The sequence below is a fragment of the Hyperolius riggenbachi genome, chromosome 4 (assembly GCF_040937935.1).
Source record: "Hyperolius riggenbachi isolate aHypRig1 chromosome 4, aHypRig1.pri, whole genome shotgun sequence".
Classification (NCBI taxonomy): domain Eukaryota; kingdom Metazoa; phylum Chordata; class Amphibia; order Anura; family Hyperoliidae; genus Hyperolius; species Hyperolius riggenbachi.
The window spans coordinates 254,567,057-254,585,444 of NC_090649.1; the positions used below are offsets into that span (position 1 = coordinate 254,567,057).

The 18,388-nt window shown below is 43.6% G+C and overlaps 1 protein-coding gene across 1 annotated transcript in view; it reads right to left on the reverse strand.

The window, feature by feature from the left end:
• Nucleotides 1-18,084, reverse strand: part of UBE2J1 (ubiquitin conjugating enzyme E2 J1) — a 46,887-nt gene extending 28,803 nt beyond the window's left edge. The window contains exons 1-2 of the mRNA XM_068231146.1: nt 18,012-18,084; nt 5,040-5,113 (exon numbers count right to left, since the gene is read on the reverse strand). Coding sequence (XP_068087247.1) covers nt 5,040-5,113; nt 18,012-18,042 — 105 coding nt within the window. The 5' untranslated portion in view covers nt 18,043-18,084. The remainder of the gene's footprint in view (nt 1-5,039; nt 5,114-18,011) is intronic.
• Nucleotides 18,085-18,388: the final 304 nt, after the last annotated feature.

Here is an 18,388-nt window from a genome sequence, read left to right on the forward strand (position 1 = left end):
AGAGAATTAAAATAATTAATTGATGCAGTATAAATCCCACCTCCTCACAATCTCCCACAGTTTTTTGTTTGTTTCCCATTTGTTTTTTTATTTTTTTGTAAAGTATAATTTAGGCTTGTTACTGGTGTGCGGCCTAGAATAGGAAGCTAAGCAGGAGGTTACCTGTTTTTTCCTATTTTGAATGAAGGGGACTGGAGAGGTTCCCTCTCTTCATTATACTTTCTGCGGGCATGGCGGCGGTAAGCAGAGATGCCGGATTTTCCGCATGCCCGAATATGACGCAAGTTTGCATGATAGGTCGCATGTATGCATCATTGGATACGCGTGAGCGCGTGGTGCGTACTGCGTCATGCATAAAACGTCATGCGTACTGATCGTGTTAGACGGCTGAAAGTGCGAGTTTTGTAAACCGCCATGGCCACGCTATACACGCAGACGCTACAGCTCTGAGGGGGTCATGGTGCAGTCAAGTGGGCCCACCACAGAAGCTCAGGAGAGTGCTGCAACTGGTGAGACTGAGCAGTCAGGTCACATCCACCGGTAAGCAAACACATTGCAGTGTTTATTGCAGACTCCTGTCATATTGTTAATGGGTACATGTTAGTAAGACTCTTGGTGTTTGAGTTGTTTTGTACTACAGAAACTCAAAAGCACTTTGAAGTCTAGCTGATGTACTAAATGTGGTTGCAAGTTGCCTGAAGGACCTCTAAGACTTTGTTTGGTCTGTTATATCAAGTCTAAGTCTTATGCTCCTAGACCTGAAAGTACCACAGTAGCTTTATTTTGACCTGATGAAACCCATGAAACAGGAAATGGCTACAACTTTCTCAGCTTTCAGGGCAGCTTTACCCTCTTGCCCTATGCAGGCTACACCTTTTTGTTCTGGCAATTCCCTTGAATTCAAGCGTTCATAACACAGGGGAGCAGCCATATACATAATCAATTGCTTGATTGTTGGAATCATTTAAATCTGGGTCTCAAAGTAGATTTTTCCACAATCAGGGATTGTGCATTTTGATTGAAGCATGGCTGATTACAATGAATGGCTGTGGTGCGGATTATGCAAATACATGCATACATATTTTGGTTGGCCATAATATTCTGAAAGCAGTTATACTTTCATGTAATGATTTGTGCACAAATGTTATAACAAGTTTGGGTTTTCTGTTAATGATTTGTGTGCATACATTTTCAGACAATTATATGCATGCTTAGTTTATCTGCCAGCAGGTGTGCTTTACAGATCCTGAATGCAATGCTACTTATCAGATAATTATGTGCAGGGCTTAGCACATGGATATTCTGAATGCAATGGTGCATTTCAGATAGGAGTTATGTTCAGGGATTGGCATATGTTCTGAATGCAATGCAGAATTACATGCAAAAAATATGCACAGAAACCTTCAGTTTGCAAAGCTAATTTTCAGATAACAATGGTGTGTAATAATTATACACAGACATTCTGTTTGCAATAGCAAGTGCTCTTTTCAGATAATGATGCTGGTAGCAGGTGTGCTTTCAGAAGATCATTTTGTGCAAGGAATATGCACAGGAGTCAAGCTATTAGCAGATGTGTTTTTACTTATGTGCAGGGATTCTGCACATAGACATTTGAATTGCAACACTGTTTTTTTTTTGCATATAAATAGATGCAAGGTTGATGCATAAGTTATTCTGATGGCAAGTTTAAAAAAAAAAAAAAAAAAAAAAAAATGTTTAAAGGGACAGTGGCTAGTGTGGTGGTTAAGGGCTCTACCTCTGACACTGGGGACTGGGATTAGTACCTTAGCTCTCCCTGTTCAGAAAGCCTACACCTGTTTGGTAAGGAGTCCTTGGGCGAGGCTCTTTGGAACTGCTACTGCCTACTGAGCGTACCTTAATGGCTGCAGCTCAGACGCCTTCCGTCCGTCGGGACAGAAGCGCAACATAAATGCTGAGACAGCAATTCAGGATTCAATCCCAAGTCTTTTTCATTTGCAGTCCTGAGTACTTCCTTGATGGGTTACAAGTGTTCCCAGGATCTTTATGAAAGAACATGATTTTAATAGCAGCAATCTGAGTATACAGAAGATATTTTCTAGCTTTACCTAGCTGTGAAAATGAAGGAAGACCTAAGATAATATGCAGGTTGTTTTACAACTGTAGAGTATTTAGGATGGATCTGCAGAAAGGATTGGATCAAAAAACACTCTTGATAGTTTTTCAGAGCAAAGGTGGTCACAGACAAGCTATGTCTTTCATTTTGCCTGTATTCCAGTTGTTGCTTATGCACAAACTGTCTACACAATATGTCAAACAGCAATTCTATGTCAGTGGTTGGATAGAGAAATCGATCTGGATGTCAGATCCAGTGACTCTCCCTAAAAATGAACTTCTCAACCAACTCTGCAATCGAATGGATTATATCCATTCGTTATTACGACAGATGCAAGACTCTGGAGTTGTACAGGGCATCTGAATCTCAATTAAATGCATGACAGGTGTGCTTCACTGGAGAAAATATTCTCTTTAATCTACTGGTAGTCTGGAGTACTCTCCAGAGATGAGAGAATCGGTTGGAAAACAGATTCGTGAATCTTCACACTGGGAATTACACTTGTGACTCAGTTTAAACTAACAAGTGGGACTTATAGTCCACCCATAATCTTAAACTTCCTATGCTCAGACATTCTGCTGGGCAGTGAACAAGGTGCTTCCTTGAGATCAGTTTATCTCAAAGGAAGGGATATTATTCTAGCATGTAGGTTGAGTTGCAAACAACCATCTCAGAACTGGTGTCCGAACAAATATGTTTGACAATTTGCAGCTACCTGGTTTCTGCTTGGAACAATGTTGTTCGTTTTTTCTCCAGAGAGTGTGAACACTTTTGTTGCGGCACAGGGGGGAGCATACGTTTGTTTTTTCCCCCTTGAAGGGTACTTCGAAAAGGGATGTAGGATCAGACCACAGGTATTCTTTTGCGTCAGACTGACCAAAACAGGTTTGGCATCTGCTGTAGCCCTACCTTTGGTAAAGGTGCCATTGTTCTTGCAGATCTTGGATGATCTTTGTGAAGCAGGGTCAGGCCATTTTATAGTGGCCTCTTGATATCTGAAGGCATGGTCTGTGTAAGAATGTATATGCTGGTTGCCATTGGCAACAGCACCACACACCTTTTGCTCCGGCACCAGAAACTCATCAGCATACAGGGGATAGAGCGGAGACAGCCTTCTTCACCTTTCAAAGGGCTTTATTAAGCATCTTGTGTTGGCATGGGCATGTGACCCACCTCATTAATTAATAAGCCATTGCTTTATAACCTAGTTACAAAGAATGCAATGTTTTGTAAATATCGGCTTTGTTTATGGTGTCCGTCTAACTGTCGGGGGCAGTTAGACCTGATAACCCATTATGTGGCCTTCCAAGAGGGACATGTTCCTGGTACATGACTGTATCATTTCTCTCTGAGAAACTCTGCTTAAAGAGACCCTGTATCTCAAGTCTTTTCTAGACTTCAGTACCTGAGACTAGAATTCAAGTATACTTTCATTCCAACAGTCTGCTCATCCTAAAGTGAGGCTGCCATTCGTCTGAATTAGTAAGGCTATCACTATACAGACTTAGTCCTTAGATGTTTGTTGGTGACAGCGGTGGCCAGGTGTATTGGAGAAATACAGGCCCTATACATTTAACCACCATCCATGTCTGTCCTGAAGAATAGAATTGATTTCAGGTTACCACTCTTATTTCTACGAAACTTAGGTCTGATTTCCACAAGGATCAGAGAATCTTTCTTTTCCTTATGTGCTAATTTCTCAATTAAAAAAGAGGTAAATTAAGCTCACTGGATATGAGGGTGAAGCTACCGCATGGGCCTCTTATGTCACATTCATAAAGCTCTATCGTTTTGGATCTACCAAGAAATCAATCCTTGGAGTGGTCCTATCCTGAGAAGAGGTTCTATTCTAACTCTCATTGGTCACCTATGGTGGAGGCAAGCAGAAGCCAAAAAGTATGGTTACCGGTAATTAGTTTTCCACGTAGCCTCCACAACAAATGGATATACCCACCTAAATCCATTGCTAAATCTCCTACTGATTCAAGGTAATATTCGATGCACTCAGGATAGGTAGAATGAGGTGGTACTTATATTGCATCTTAGACTTCATGTCCCATTGGGAAGAACCAAGGACTGGAGAAATTCAGCTAACCTTCTGATAGCTTTCGGAGGTTCTAGAACAGGAGTTCAGGTTTCTAGAGCTACGGTGTCTAGATGGATTAAGGAGGTTATTACTCTTGCTTACTCAGAAGCTCAGGTAATAGCACCTGCTCATATTACAGCACACTCGACCAGATCTTTATCGACGTCATGGGCAGAAAGGTCAGGAGTCTCTTTGGAACAGATTGTCGGGCTGCGACATGGTCCAGGCATTCGACATTCGTTAAGCATTACGGAGTTAAACTCCTCTCCATTCAAGACCAATCTTTTGGTCGTAAAGTTCTGCAAGCAGTCATCCCACCCTAGGGTAAATTTCTCGCTAAATCTCAGGAGGGGCCGTCCTGGAGGACGAAGGGAGGAAGTGCCGGCTGCTTACCTGGTAGCAGTGTTCCGGCGAGTCCTCCAGGACGGCCGCCTAGTTCCCAACCCTGACTTTTAACTTTTATTTATAAGGGGAGTGTGGTTCGTTATTCTTCTCTTTGCATAAACTGTGGGAGATTGTGAGGAGGTGGGATTTATACTGCATCAATTAATTATTTTAATTCTCTTAAGGTGTTTCCGATTTGGGAGGGGGGACTTACACAATCTCAAGAGGGGCCGTCCTGGAGGACTCGCCGGAACACTGCTACCAGGTAAGCAGCCGGCACTTTCTCAGCCTACACTCACATTGGCGGAAGATATGCAACAGATTTCTGTCCACTTATTTGGCAACATGCGCATGTCCTTGGAAAACCAAATTTGCTACATAATACAGTACTATCCTACAATACATGGGGGAGTATTGTAAAACTGCTTGTTTTTAGCATGCAAACAATTGTATCACATAAATGGTTGTTTGTACCTCCAGTGGCTGAGCATGGTAGTGATCAGTAGCATCCTTTAATTCTGCAGCTTCTTTCATCAATCGCTTGACAGCTGTGGGGGAAAAAGTCTTTGTAAGTTACTTACTGTTTTTAGTACATTTAGTACAGTTACAAGTAATGGGACTTCCAAGAACCTTCCAGAGCAGGCTATAGGTGGACTGAGGGGAGAGGAAACCCAAAGTGGGCACAAGAGGAAATGTGTTGCTGCTCTAAACTTACCTAGCTACAACAAACAATTGCACCAGATAAATCAATTTCAGTCTAGCACAACAATGCTTGCACTGGCCTCAACCTATCAGCCCATTCATGCCTACTGAAGCACCACTAGAAACACTGGAGTCATACTGGCAAAAACCTCTAGTGAAGTTTGGAGAGTACATAAACTCCACTCACATAAAAATGATCATAGGATAGACTGAATTGTGTGCTTGATGGAGTTACCTACCATACTAAGGTAAAATCACTACACCTGCTTTTGTTTTTCCTCTCCCCTGTCAACTCAAATGTATCAATTATAAAGAAGGTTTTGCACATTTGCTATTGTATCATGATTAAAAAAAGAATGAAATAAAGCTTGAGCACAGACAGGCATGAGTGTGACTGGATAACTGTTCTAACAAGTTTCCCTGAAAATAAGCCCTAGCATTGTTTTTCAGGTTTTTGTTTTATTTTAGGAAGCTGGAAATAGTCCTACTCTGAAAATAAGCTCTAGTTACAGTTCCTAAAGAAGTAAATATAAATAGTGCCCAGACAACTACAGCATACAAGTAAAAGGTAAAATCAATTGGCAATAGAATGCATCAGGACAGATAGACCCAAGGCATCTTTTCCGGGACAGCTGAACTGCTAGTTTATCGAGCACGCCGACCGCCACACTCAGATGCAGCTACATAGGCTTTGGGGCGCGCCTGTCCACCACCCGTGCCCAGTGCTAGCAAGCACCTGGCTGGAGGATGGAATCAGCGAATACTCTGCCTTAAGCTGCCTGTGGAAAATAGGCCTAAGGGTTGGCAAGTACTGTACATTAAATGTACATTTACTGTACATGTAAATGCACATTGTTATAGATAGAAATGTAGGATTGCTGTACAATAAACGTATGATGGAACTGCATTGGTATGATGATGCGCTTTGAGTCCTATAGGAGGTAAGCAGCTTAAAAATGTTATAGTATTGTATGTACTAAAATGTAACAGAATGTGACGACATGACTAGATTTGAATAAATGTTGATTTTTTTTTTGTTTTGTTTAAAAAGAAATGTAAAATGATCATTCTTGGAAAAAGAAGACATCCCCTGAAAATAAGCTCTAACAATGTTTGGAATTTTTTTTTTTTTTTTTTTTTTTTTTTTTTATAAAAAGACTGACTTATTTTTGGGTACCTGTACTTCAGCTTTACAATAAATGGCCAGTTTTCTACTTCTGTTTCCTTCATCCTCTGCATAGACGTGCCCATGCACACATTGATTTTCCTGTTTGATTCCCAGCAGATTCGATTACTCTGATCAAATCTGCTGGGAATCAAATCCTCCAAAATGTCCTATTGATTGATTCTGACCACAAAACTGATCTTAAGTGTCGATCAGAAAAGACAGAAAATCTAGGCTGATCAAAGGCGGGGCATGAGTGGTTAATGATCAATGGTAATAGAGGCAATAGAGTCCCTGCTAAAACCTATAGGGGGGGAGGGAGACGATGTGGAGGGATCAAACCTGATCAGAGGGGAATCAATTGTTTTGCTACATCGGGTGGCAATCTATAATATTCAAAATCACATTACTTGAATTCACCTAAATTCTAGACAAGTCTGTAAAACTCAAAGTGGGCATGGATTTAGCTTTTTCCAACTCTTCCCATTGATTGTTTTCTGTTTATCATTACCAGTAATGCTCTATTCACTGCCATCATATTATGTCAACAGACACTGAGCCATATTAATTAGGAGGAGTTGAGGAAATGAGGAGTAACGGTACCCATACAATAATAGATCTGCAGCAGATTTGATCATCAGATAGATCCCTGTCAGGTCGAATCTATACAATAATACAATACAATAACATTTGTAAAGCGCTTTTCTCCCATAGGACTCAAAGCGCATAGTTGTGTCTCAGATCAATACAAGGTTGCAGGCTGGGTTGTGTTACAGAGGAGATAGTCAGACGTTCATGAATGCCAGACTAAAGAGGTAGGTTTTCAGTTTAGACTTAAATGCTTCGAGGGATAGAGCTGTCCTGATTGGGTGTGGCAGGGAGTTCCAAAGTGTAGGGGCAGCATGACAAAAGGCTCTGTCTCCAAAGGTTTTGAGGTGGACTCTGGGGGTGACCATGGTGTTACGCCCTTTTGATCTAAGATTGTGGGGGGTGTGATGCAGTTGCAACAAGTCCTTCAGGTATCCAGGGTCCAGATTGTGCAAGGATTTGAATGTCAGTAAGCCAATCTTAAACAGAATTCTCCATTTTATCGGTAGCCAGTGGAGTGAGCTCAGGGTTGGTGTTATGTGGCAATAGCGGGGTTGGCTCGTTAACAGCCTTGCGGCGGCATTCTGTACTAATTGCAGGTGGCGTAAGTCTTTCTTATGCAGGCCTGTGTAGAGGGCGTTGCAGTAGTCTAACCTTGATGTGACGAAGGCATGGACTAGGGTTGGAAGATCCTCTGAAGGAATTAGGTGTTTAATCCTTGCAATATTCCTTAGGTGAAAGAAGGAATGTTTCACAACAGCTGAGATTTGATTCCTGAAACTTAAATTTCCCATCAATCAGTACTCCCAGGCTGCGCACACAGTCTGAGTTTTTCAGGTCTGAGCTCCCTATCCTTAGCGGTGTTGGTTGAGACTGGGGCTGCTTTGCTGTTGAGCCCTGGCCCTCGATAACAAGAACCTCAGTTTAGTCAGCATTAAAGGGAAGGTTCAGGGACTGTTAAAAAAAAAAAAATCCGCATCCACTTACCTGGGGCTTCCTCCAGCCCGTAGCAGGCAGGAGGTGCCCTCGGCGCCGCTCCGCAGGCTGCAGGTGGTCTCCGGTGGCCGACCCGACCTGGCCAGGCCAGCGGCCAGGTCGGGCTCCTTCTGCGTTCCAAAATGCGCCTCACTGACGTCATCGGACGTCCTCCGGGCTTTACTGCGCAGGCTCAGAACTACTGAGCCTGCGCAGTAAAGCCCGGAGGACGTCCAATGACGTCAGCGCGCCCCCGCGAGGCGCATTTTGGAACGCGGAAGGAGCCCGACCTGGCCAGGCCAGGTCGGCCACCGGCAGCCTGCGGAGCGGCGCCGAGGGCACCTCCTGCCTGCCACGGGCTGGAGGAAGCCCCAGGTAAGTGGATGCTGATTTTTATTTTTTTTAACAGTCCCTGAACCTTCCCTTTAAGTTTTAGCCAATTAACATTCATCCACTCCTGAAGCTCAGCTAAGCATGAGTTTATTTGTGGAGTAGGGTCTGTGATGCCAGGTTTGAATGACAAATATAGCTGGGTGTCATCAGCATAGCAATGGTATGTCAGGCCATGTTTTTGTATGATTTCTCCAAGTGGCAGCATGTATATGGTGAAAAGTAAAGGGGATAATATTGCGCCCTGAGGTACACCGTATTTTAGTGTTACAGGGTTGGAGAGGAAGGGCCCTAAGGCTACCCTTTGTGGTCTGCCAGCCAGGAAGGAGTTGAACCACTGGAGAACAATGCCATCTATGCCACAGTACTCTTGTAGCCTGTTGAGCAAGATTTCATGATCGACTGTGTCAAAAGCCGCTGAGAGGTCGAGCAAAATCAGGATGGAACATCGACCCTTGTCTCTTGCAATGAGCAGATCATTGCAAATCTGGGTGAGGGCTGTTTCACAGCTGTGATATTTCCTGAAGCCAGATTGAAGAGGGTCAAGGATGTTGTTTCTGCAGAGCCTGGCTTCAAGTTGGAGGTAGACAGCCTTTTCAATAATTTTTCCCAGAAAGGGGAGGTTAGAGACAGGTCTGTAGCTGTTTAGAGCATCTGAGTCTAAGGATGGTTTCTTGAGTAGTGACCTGACGATTTCTTCTTTCAGAGTAGAGGGAAACCACCCTTCTTGTAAGGAACCGTTGACTATTTTGTGGAATGCCAATGTAAATAGTTCAGGGCATTTCAACATGAACTTAGTGGGGCCAGGGTCCAGATCGCAGGTAGTCTGGCGAATGTTTGAGAGAATATCCAAGATGTCTTTTTCAGTGATTACCTTAAAGGGATACTGTAGGGGGGGGGGGGGGGTCGGGGGAAAATGAGCTGAACTTACCCGGGGCTTCTAATGGTCCCCCGCAGACATCCTGTGCCAGCGCAGCCGCTCACCGATGCTCTGGCCCCGCCTCTGGTTCACTTCTGGAATTTCTGACTTTAAAGTCAGAAAACCACTGCGCCTGCGTTGCTGTGTCATCGATCCCGCTGATGTCATCAAGAGCGCACAGCGCAGGCCCAGTATGGTCTGTGTCTGCGCAGTACACTCCTGGTGACATCAGCGGGAGCGAGGACACGGCAACGCAGGCGCAGTGGTTTTCTGACTTTAAAGTCAGAAATTCCAGAAGTGAACCGGAGGCGGGGCCGGAGCATTGGGGAGTGGCTGCGCCAACACAGGATGTCTGCGGGGGACCATTAGAAGCCCCGGGTAAGTTCAGCTCATTTTCCCCCGACCCCCCTACAGTATCCCTTTAAAATCAGACCGTGGTGGTAGGCTATTTTTGCACCTGTTATATGGCTCTGCATGGGTTTCTGGGGCTGTGAATTGAATGGCGGATCGTATGGAGGAGACTTTGTCTAAGAAGTGGGCAAATTTCTCGCACAGTTCCTGTGAAGGTCTGATGCTGGATTTCCTGCAAGATGGATTGCGGAGACTGTCAACCGTCATTGATGTCGGCCGCAAGAAACACCAGGACCTGGTAACGGACTTGTTTCAGTGGGATACCCAGCAACCGCGGGGACTGGATGTGTCCACTGAGGTAGATGCCGACCCATCTGACTCAAGGCGAGGGGAACCAGAGGCTGAAGATCCTAGGCGTACAGAGGTTGAGCAACCTGCGGGCAATGCGGCAACAGTTACGCAAGAGGCTGTCAGTGTGGTCCCCAATCCCAGAGTTTCTGAAAGTACTTGCCCGGAACCGGCCAGTACTGGACTGTCCGTTTGTACTGATCCGCTAATGCAGCAGGCATTACGACAGCTGATGGAGACTGACCTGGACAAGTACCTGCAGTACATACGAGAGAAGCGCCAATCTGCAGAGGCACGAGAAGAACGGGAGTGCCAACGACAGCATGAGCTAAACATGGCAAAAGTGCAACAGGCCAGCCGGAGTTCTCCGCCCAGCCTCCCTGCTGAAGGAGCTGCATCACCCGTAAGTGCAAAATTTAAAATTTGCTAATATTGAAAAAGACACAGACATTGACTTATTTTTGCGATCCTTGGAAAAGGCATGCCGTCAGTATCGTCTGTCCCAAGACCAGTGGGCCAGACATCTGACACCTTTGCTGCGCTACAAAGCGCTTGATGCTTTCGCAGAATTGCCTGCGGAGAAAGATAAGTATTATGCCGCTATAAAAGACGCTATCATTACCAAATACCAGCTGACGCCAGAAGCCTATCGCAAAAAGTTCAGGGCCTGGCAGAAAAAGTCTTCTGATTCTTATCGAGATGTGGTCAGCAGCTTGCGCACCACACTCCGCCAGTGGACTCTAGGCCTCACCAAAGGGTCTCATGATGTCCTGGAGGACTTGATAGTCCTAGAACAATTTCTGAACATTTGCCCTGCTGATGTACGACAGTTTGTGCTGGAACGCAAGCCTGCGTCAGCGGCTGTCGCTGCAAACCTCGCTGAGACCTTTACCACTACCCGGGTGTCTGATACACGCAGAACTGTCCCATCCAGCTGGAGAGGAGGTCAGCCCAACACCCCGGCAGACTCTCCTGCCCCTGTGAGCCGTCAGCCACAGAGGCCACCCAGCGCGCACACACTAGGAACAGTTTTACAATAGATTTTAGAAGAAAATCTATTGAAAATTTATCAGAATGCAGTGTTGGACTATTCAATCCAATGTAGTACTATAGGTCATCGAACTGCTGCCAGTAGCCGATCAACCTAGATTTTACATCTGGACTAATCGAGTAAATCAATTGAAATTGGTCTATCGATCATGCTTCCTGCTGCATCGATTTCTAGTAGATTTGATCAGAGCGGTCGTATCGGTCATATATCGATGGCAGAAAGTGTATGGGTACCTCAAGGCAGGGTTCATACTTGGCAAATTTGCTTGCCTTTTTATGCAATGCAAATTCACATATTGCTGGACACCTAATATATTGCTAACTAGTGTTGACACATTAGGAATATTCAACTTCGGAATCTCATTCTGAATTCTTTTGTTCAAAATCAGAAACTTTGTAAATGCACACCGTGGGCACAGGGTGTTAACTCACCCTTGTTGCCTCCTCTGTGGTCCACATTGCGTTCTAGCTCTCATAAACAGCCTGTATGTCTAATGCACAGTGCGTCTTTTTGGCACCATTGTGTTGTGATAGTATGGCAATGTGCACAGTGTGAAAGGACCTCAGGTGTCTGAGATTGGCCCTCAAAACAAAAAGGTAGCCTACAGTTACATACACTCTTTAGGTTACCCTCTGACAAAACAATTATTTGTGATCAAAATCAGGCAAAAATCTGAAGTGTGTAGTACAGGCATCTCCAGACAACATTGGCCAGCTAGCCACAGGGCAGATCACTCTCACCAAAAGGCTATTCTTATTGCTGAGACTTAAAGAGACACTGAAGCGAAAAAAAATGATGATATTATGATTTGTATGTGTAGTACAGCTAAGAAAAAAAAACATTAAGATCAGATACATCAGTCTAATTGTTTCCAGTACAGGAAGAGTTGAGAAACTCCAGTTATCTCTATGCAAAAAAGCTATTAAGCTCTCCGACTAACTAAAGGTGCCCATACACTCGTCAGATTGGCAGCAGACAGATAAGAAATGCATCTGATGATCTATCTGATGCGTTTTTAGAACATTTTTTACCAGGATAGAATTCCAATAGATTTCAGTTTGAAATCTGTTGAAATTCGATCTGATGGCATTTTTTTGCCATCAGATTTCCATTAAGGCCAATGCAAACTGATAAGCAATCTCATCAGATCGACCTAAATTTTCCACCCTGCTAGTTCGATGGAAATCCATCGAAATCGATCGAAATCGGCCGTCGATCGGTCGATTGGCCAACCGATTTGCGATCGATCGATCGATCGATCGCGATCGATCGGTCGGCCAGAAAATCGGCTGAGTGTATGGGCTGCTTTAGTCGTGGAGAGGGCTGTTATCTGACTTTTATTATCTCAACTGTAATTGAACTGTTTACTTTTCCTCTGCTAGAGGAGAGTTCATTACTTCACAGACTGCTCTGAAAGACTCATTTTGAATGCTGAGTGTTGTGTAATCTGCACATATTATAGAATAATGCAATGTTAGAAAAAACACTATATACCTGAAAATAAAAATATGAGAATATTTTCTTTGCTGCTAATCTTCTAGTAATTATTCATAGTACACAACCAATTCATTATATCATATTTTTTTTTTCGCTTCAGTGTTTCTTTAACAGGAAGTGCCCACGGCAGGGAGTTAATCAGCTGTCTAGAAATGCTGATTAGTTCTTGGTCAAGCAGTGCAAATCCTCCATGGAGAAAAGATGAACTCCCTGCCGTGGGCACTTCCTGTTAAGTCTCAGCAATAAGAATAGCCTTTTGGTGAGAGTGATCTGCCCTGTGGCTAGCTGGCCAATGTTGTCTGGAGACGCCCGTACTACACACTTCAGATTTTTGTCTGATTTTGATCACAAATAATTGTTTTGTCAGAAGGTAACCTAAAGTGTGTATGTAACTGTAGGCTACCTTTTTGTTTTGAGGGCCAATCTCAGACACCTGAGGTCCTTTCACACTGTGCACATTGCCATACTATCACAACACAATGGTGCCAAAAAGACGCACTGTGCATTAGACATACAGGCTGTTTATGAGAGCTAGAACGCAATGTGGACCACAGAGGAGGCAACAAGGGTGAGTTAACACCCTGTGCCCACGGTGTGCATTTACAAAGATTCTGATTTTGAACAAAAGAATTCAGAATGAGATTCCGAAGTTGAATATTCCTGATGTGTCAACACTAGTTAGCAATATATTAGGTGTCCAGCAATATGTGAATTTGCATTGCATAAAAAGGCAAGCAAATTTGCCAAGTATGAACCCTGCCTTGAGGTACCCATACACTTTCTCCCATCGATATATGACCGATACGACCGCTCTAATCAAATCTACTAAAAATCGATGCAGCAGGAAGCATGATCGATTGACCAATTTCAATTGATTTACTCGATTGGTCCAGATGTAAAATCTAGGTTGATCGGCTACTGGCAGCAGTTCGATGACCTATAGTACTGCATTGGATTGAATAGTCCAACACTGCATTCTGATAAATTTTCAATAGATTTTCTTCTAAAATCTATTGTAAAACTGTTCCTAGTGTGTGCGCGCTGGGTGGCCTCTGTGGCTGACGGCTCACAGGGGCAGGAGAGTCTGCCGGGGTAAATAGCATGCTCAAGCTGATCTGTAGAGATCATTTTGGGTGACAAGCGTTCAAAGCGTGTACGTAGTTTTTACACATGACAAATACTACCCTTTGAAAATGTACCCTCTAGTATGCAAGGATCATTACCACTATCGAGCTTCAAATACTACACAGTGGAAAAAAAACAGATTCAAGAATGACCTTGCTTTTCTTATATGCTCCTATTATCAAGACTTTCAAACAGTGCATGCATAGGTTATCTAAAAATAAACTGAATTCTCTGGCAGAATACACAATATAACCGAGACTTTATAAAAGCAAATGAGGCAGAATGAAACTAGCAGCTGCTCACTGAAAATTAAACATTAAGTAAATTAGCACCTGTGAAAGTACTGCTTGCCATTTTGAAAGCGACACGTTCTGATATACAAACAGGAACAATGCAAAAATTCACTAAGGCCTAGGACCCACTAGCAGCACTTATTTAAGCACTTGTGATTTGAAAAGATCATGCTAATATTTCTCAAGTGGGATCACACCCATAATATTACATTAGAAAGAGCTTTTCAAATCACACACACACACACTTCACTTACAAAAGGCTTAGAAGAGCACTGCTAGTGGGTTCCAGGCCTAACCACCAATCTTAGAGTTAAAAGTCATCTTTCTTTGCATTCTTGTCAATTATGTCTTAACTAATGTGTAAAAAAGTGGTGGTCCCTCCAGGATATTGACGTGGGGGTCACGTCACAGGACTTAGGTACAATCTGCACACCCTTGGTACAGATAGGCCAAATGTGGGTAAGTGGAGTGCTTTAGCCCAAATTTCAGGGCGACTGACAACATCCCCTTCGTTAATCCTTAAGCAATACACAACTGGCATTTCCACAACTGATGCTTTAATTGTACAGACATAAGCAGATGTTTCAGGGCTAATTAGGCTGGTAAGTACCATATTTTTCGGACTATAAGACGTTCTTGCCCATAAGGCACACCTAGATTTAGAGGACAAAAAACAAGGGAAAAATATATACTAAACCTGGTGCATTCATAGTGAAGGGGCATCTTGTGGATGATGCCCCCTTTGTACCTCATGCCCTCTTGTACCTCCTGTGTCCTCCTCTGACCCCCTTATGTCCTCCTGTGTCTCCCATGTGTTTGCCTCTGTCCTCCTCTATGCCTGTTTGTATCCTCTATACCCCTTTGTGTCCCCCTATGTCCTCCTCTGCACGGGCACAGTGCAGGAAGTCACCAATATTGCGACTTTTGTACTATAAGACGCAGTGACTTTTCCCCCCTACTTTTGGGGAAGAAAAAGAGAGTCTTATAGTCCAAAAATACAGTACATCCATGCTGGAATCCACCCCACTACAGTATCCCCATGCACTGCATAGTTTGTTACCGCATAATGCGTAAAAAAAAAAAAAGGAATCCATTAAAATTAATTGAAGGAACCATTGATGATTTTTTTTTTTTAAAACACTACTAACCTGTGTGTACTAATGTGCTGATCTTCTGCATCTAATAACTTCTGAGTTACAAGCCAAGAATGAGCATGCAGATCAGGTATGGATTGCATTGTTTGTACCATTAGTGCAAATGAAAGACACTACTGATGCCAAAAGACTAGCATGGCAACCAGTCAAATGGCATTACTTAAAGGGGAACTTAAGAGGTATACGGAGGCTGCCATATGCATTTTACTTTTAATCAATACCAGTTGCCTGGCAGCCCTGCTGGTCTATTTCTCTGCAGTAGTATCTGAACACCAGAAACAAGCATGCAGCTAGTCTTGTTAGATCTGACTTTAAAGTCTGAAACACCTGATCTGCTGCATGCTTGTTCAGGGGCTATGGCTAATAGTATTAGAGGCAGAGGATCAGCAGGGCTGCCAGGCAACTGGTATTGCTTAAAAAGAAATAAACATGGCAGCCTCCATATACCTTTCCCCTTTCATTTCCCCTTTAAAGCTCAAATTCAGGGACCTTTTTCTGAATGCATTTATTAGCACTGACATGTGGACATTAGTAGCATGGGGTAGAAGCTACAACTATCAAGTGACTGAAAGACATTCAATAAAGTGTTAAAAGGTACCTACATGGAAAAAAAAAAAAAGGAAAATTTGAATTACTGCCTCAGTAGTGGGAAACCTCGAGATAGTCCAGAGACTTCCACCACCATTGTTGACTCCACCAATGCAGCACTGGGACCCTCTCAACACACAAGACAAGAGTGTGTGCTCCTCTCCATGAACCATCATAGCCGCAATGTGCAGGCATAAGTACTGCACTTGCATAGTATGGGGCTGCTCATACAGGGCTTTTTCCACTTCCTACACACTGCTGCAACACATGCTCATACACACTTAAGAGGCGCAACAGCGAAGAAGTAGTGGGTTCAAGAAGCAGCTGTGGAGTGGATCATCCAGAGGCTTTCAAATACTGAGGCAAGTAACTTTTCCCCCAAAATAAGTAGAAAATGCCTATCAAGTTTACACACAAAAAAAACTGATTTGGTAATCAATGCCTCTAAGAAAAGCATTACCAGCTTTATTCTGTACATTTTTGTCCATTATTCATCTAGTCAAAAATGCAAGGCGATGGACCGAATATAAACCAAACCTAAAAGGTGAATACCCATGTTAACTACCTGTTGCCTGTAGGGATCAGGACCCGATAACTCAGGCGACAGTTCAGGACCCAATGCTGTACAGATGGGTCAGTAGCTTCCAAGCTGGGGCAGTGCCAGGGCTGTGGAGTAGGTACAAAAATCATCTGACTCCAACTCCAAGTACTCCAAATTGCTCCGACCCCAACTCCTCGACTCCGACTCCTTTCCTTATCCCTAATGAACATGTTGTCCAGAGAGTTCTAGTTTTGACTCCTACATCTGGCCTACTATGCCAAAATGGACTGAATGGATGGTAAGTGCAATTAGCAGCATCCTCTTCTCCTCATATGTCAGTGTATACTTATATGTGCAATGTTGTCTTTTGTCCCTAAAATGTTTAAATATGTCAGCGATTTAAAATAATATTTCTAGCGGTGCTAGTCTACATTAGGGGACCCAGCAGGAAACCTCATAGGGAACAGTTCGCCAATCACAGCACAAAGCGTTGTGATTAGCCATATAGTGTGGGTGTAGTTTACTACAACTTATCTGAAAATTAAAAGTTTGAAAGAGTGCAGTCAACGAAGCAGTTGGTTTCAGCACACAGAACTCACTGCTGGGCACCGAAACCAGGCGCCCCATAGCAGCAGTGTTATGCTGCGTGGGGCACGTAAGCGTAATTCAGGACTCCGTTGGCTGCTGGACCTCGAATTACAATGAGAGCCATCATTCAGCTCTCCCAGCGCCCAACGACATGTACCGGCCGTCAACCCAATCACATTAGCTGAATTTCCCTATGAGGTTTCCCTAAACTAGATAAGCGCCCATTATTATACATTAGGCCCTTAGAACAAATTTCTTAGGCAGCCACTTCATATCGCTAACCCATTTTGCAACTGAATGTAAAACATGGAATACAGCTAGCTGCCTGACTATTGAACATTAATCTCCAACATCATGACCACCTGGGGTTTTCTCACGCAACAACAGCACAGCTTGCAAGTCACATTAGAAGAGTTACCGGTCTATTTAAAATCTTGCAACAATGTAGAATAGTGCAAAACTTTTTTTCCTATGTATGCATGCATGCATTTGTTAAAGCATAAATAAATGCAAAACAAAAATAAGAAATTCTGTGTTGCAATGTCCCTGCTAGTATTTGTACCCAAGCAGATGAACAGGAAGCACTTTTTAATTTGCATGTCTAATGAAATGTCATCGTAACCCAAACCTAACCAATCAGGAAAAGCCACATAAAGAATGAAAGACACTTGTACATGCAAATATTTATTTATTCCAAACGTCTACACCCTTATAAATAACTGTCCAGCAAATTAACAATTGCATCATCAGTACCAGGCAAAATCTATATCCCCATTGCTACCAATCACCACTATCACAAGCTGTATATAATGTTATGGTTTTCAGAGGTTTGCTTGTACAGCAGATCTGTCAGCCAGGCAGCTAGGCTGGCTATGCACTATGGGCATCCTGAGACTTGGAATCCCCCACCACCCGTATATCATGTCAAAGTGAAACTCCACTGTAGGCAGAGCTGATGCTGCACAATGAAAGCACCTACGCAATGGCCAGCGCCACATAATACTAGGTGACAAGACTTCCCTGAACTGGGCACATTACAGGAGCAATAACTGGGTCACACACATTCATAATAAGTGACACAGCTGAGCTGCCAACCAGCACACGCTACTATCCCCACCAGCACACACTCGGGACACACACACAGCGCTGCCACCCGCACCCCCTCTGTTACCTGGGCTCTTCAGGTTGTAGCGAGCCTCCATGACTGCCTGACAGCGGCCTTTTCCACGCCTATTTTCCTGGTCCCGCCCATGGAACGTCACGCCGCATCGCCCCGGCCACGTCACGGGCAAGTGTGACTAGGCGTGGCTGTACGTAGCATCATGGCGTACTATAGAAGGTTTGTGTTTAGCAATCCGAAGAACTGAGGAAGCAGTGGTTATGCGTGGGGGAAACACGCGTTATTATAAATACCACTTTCGTTGTAAACTTGATATAGCTTCAAATGGGTGCTGCGCAAGTCTTTGAAATGTAATGTTATTTAAAAGTATACAGTATTTCCATTTTGATAAATATTCCCCAAACTGATACATTCTAAATTCGTTTTCA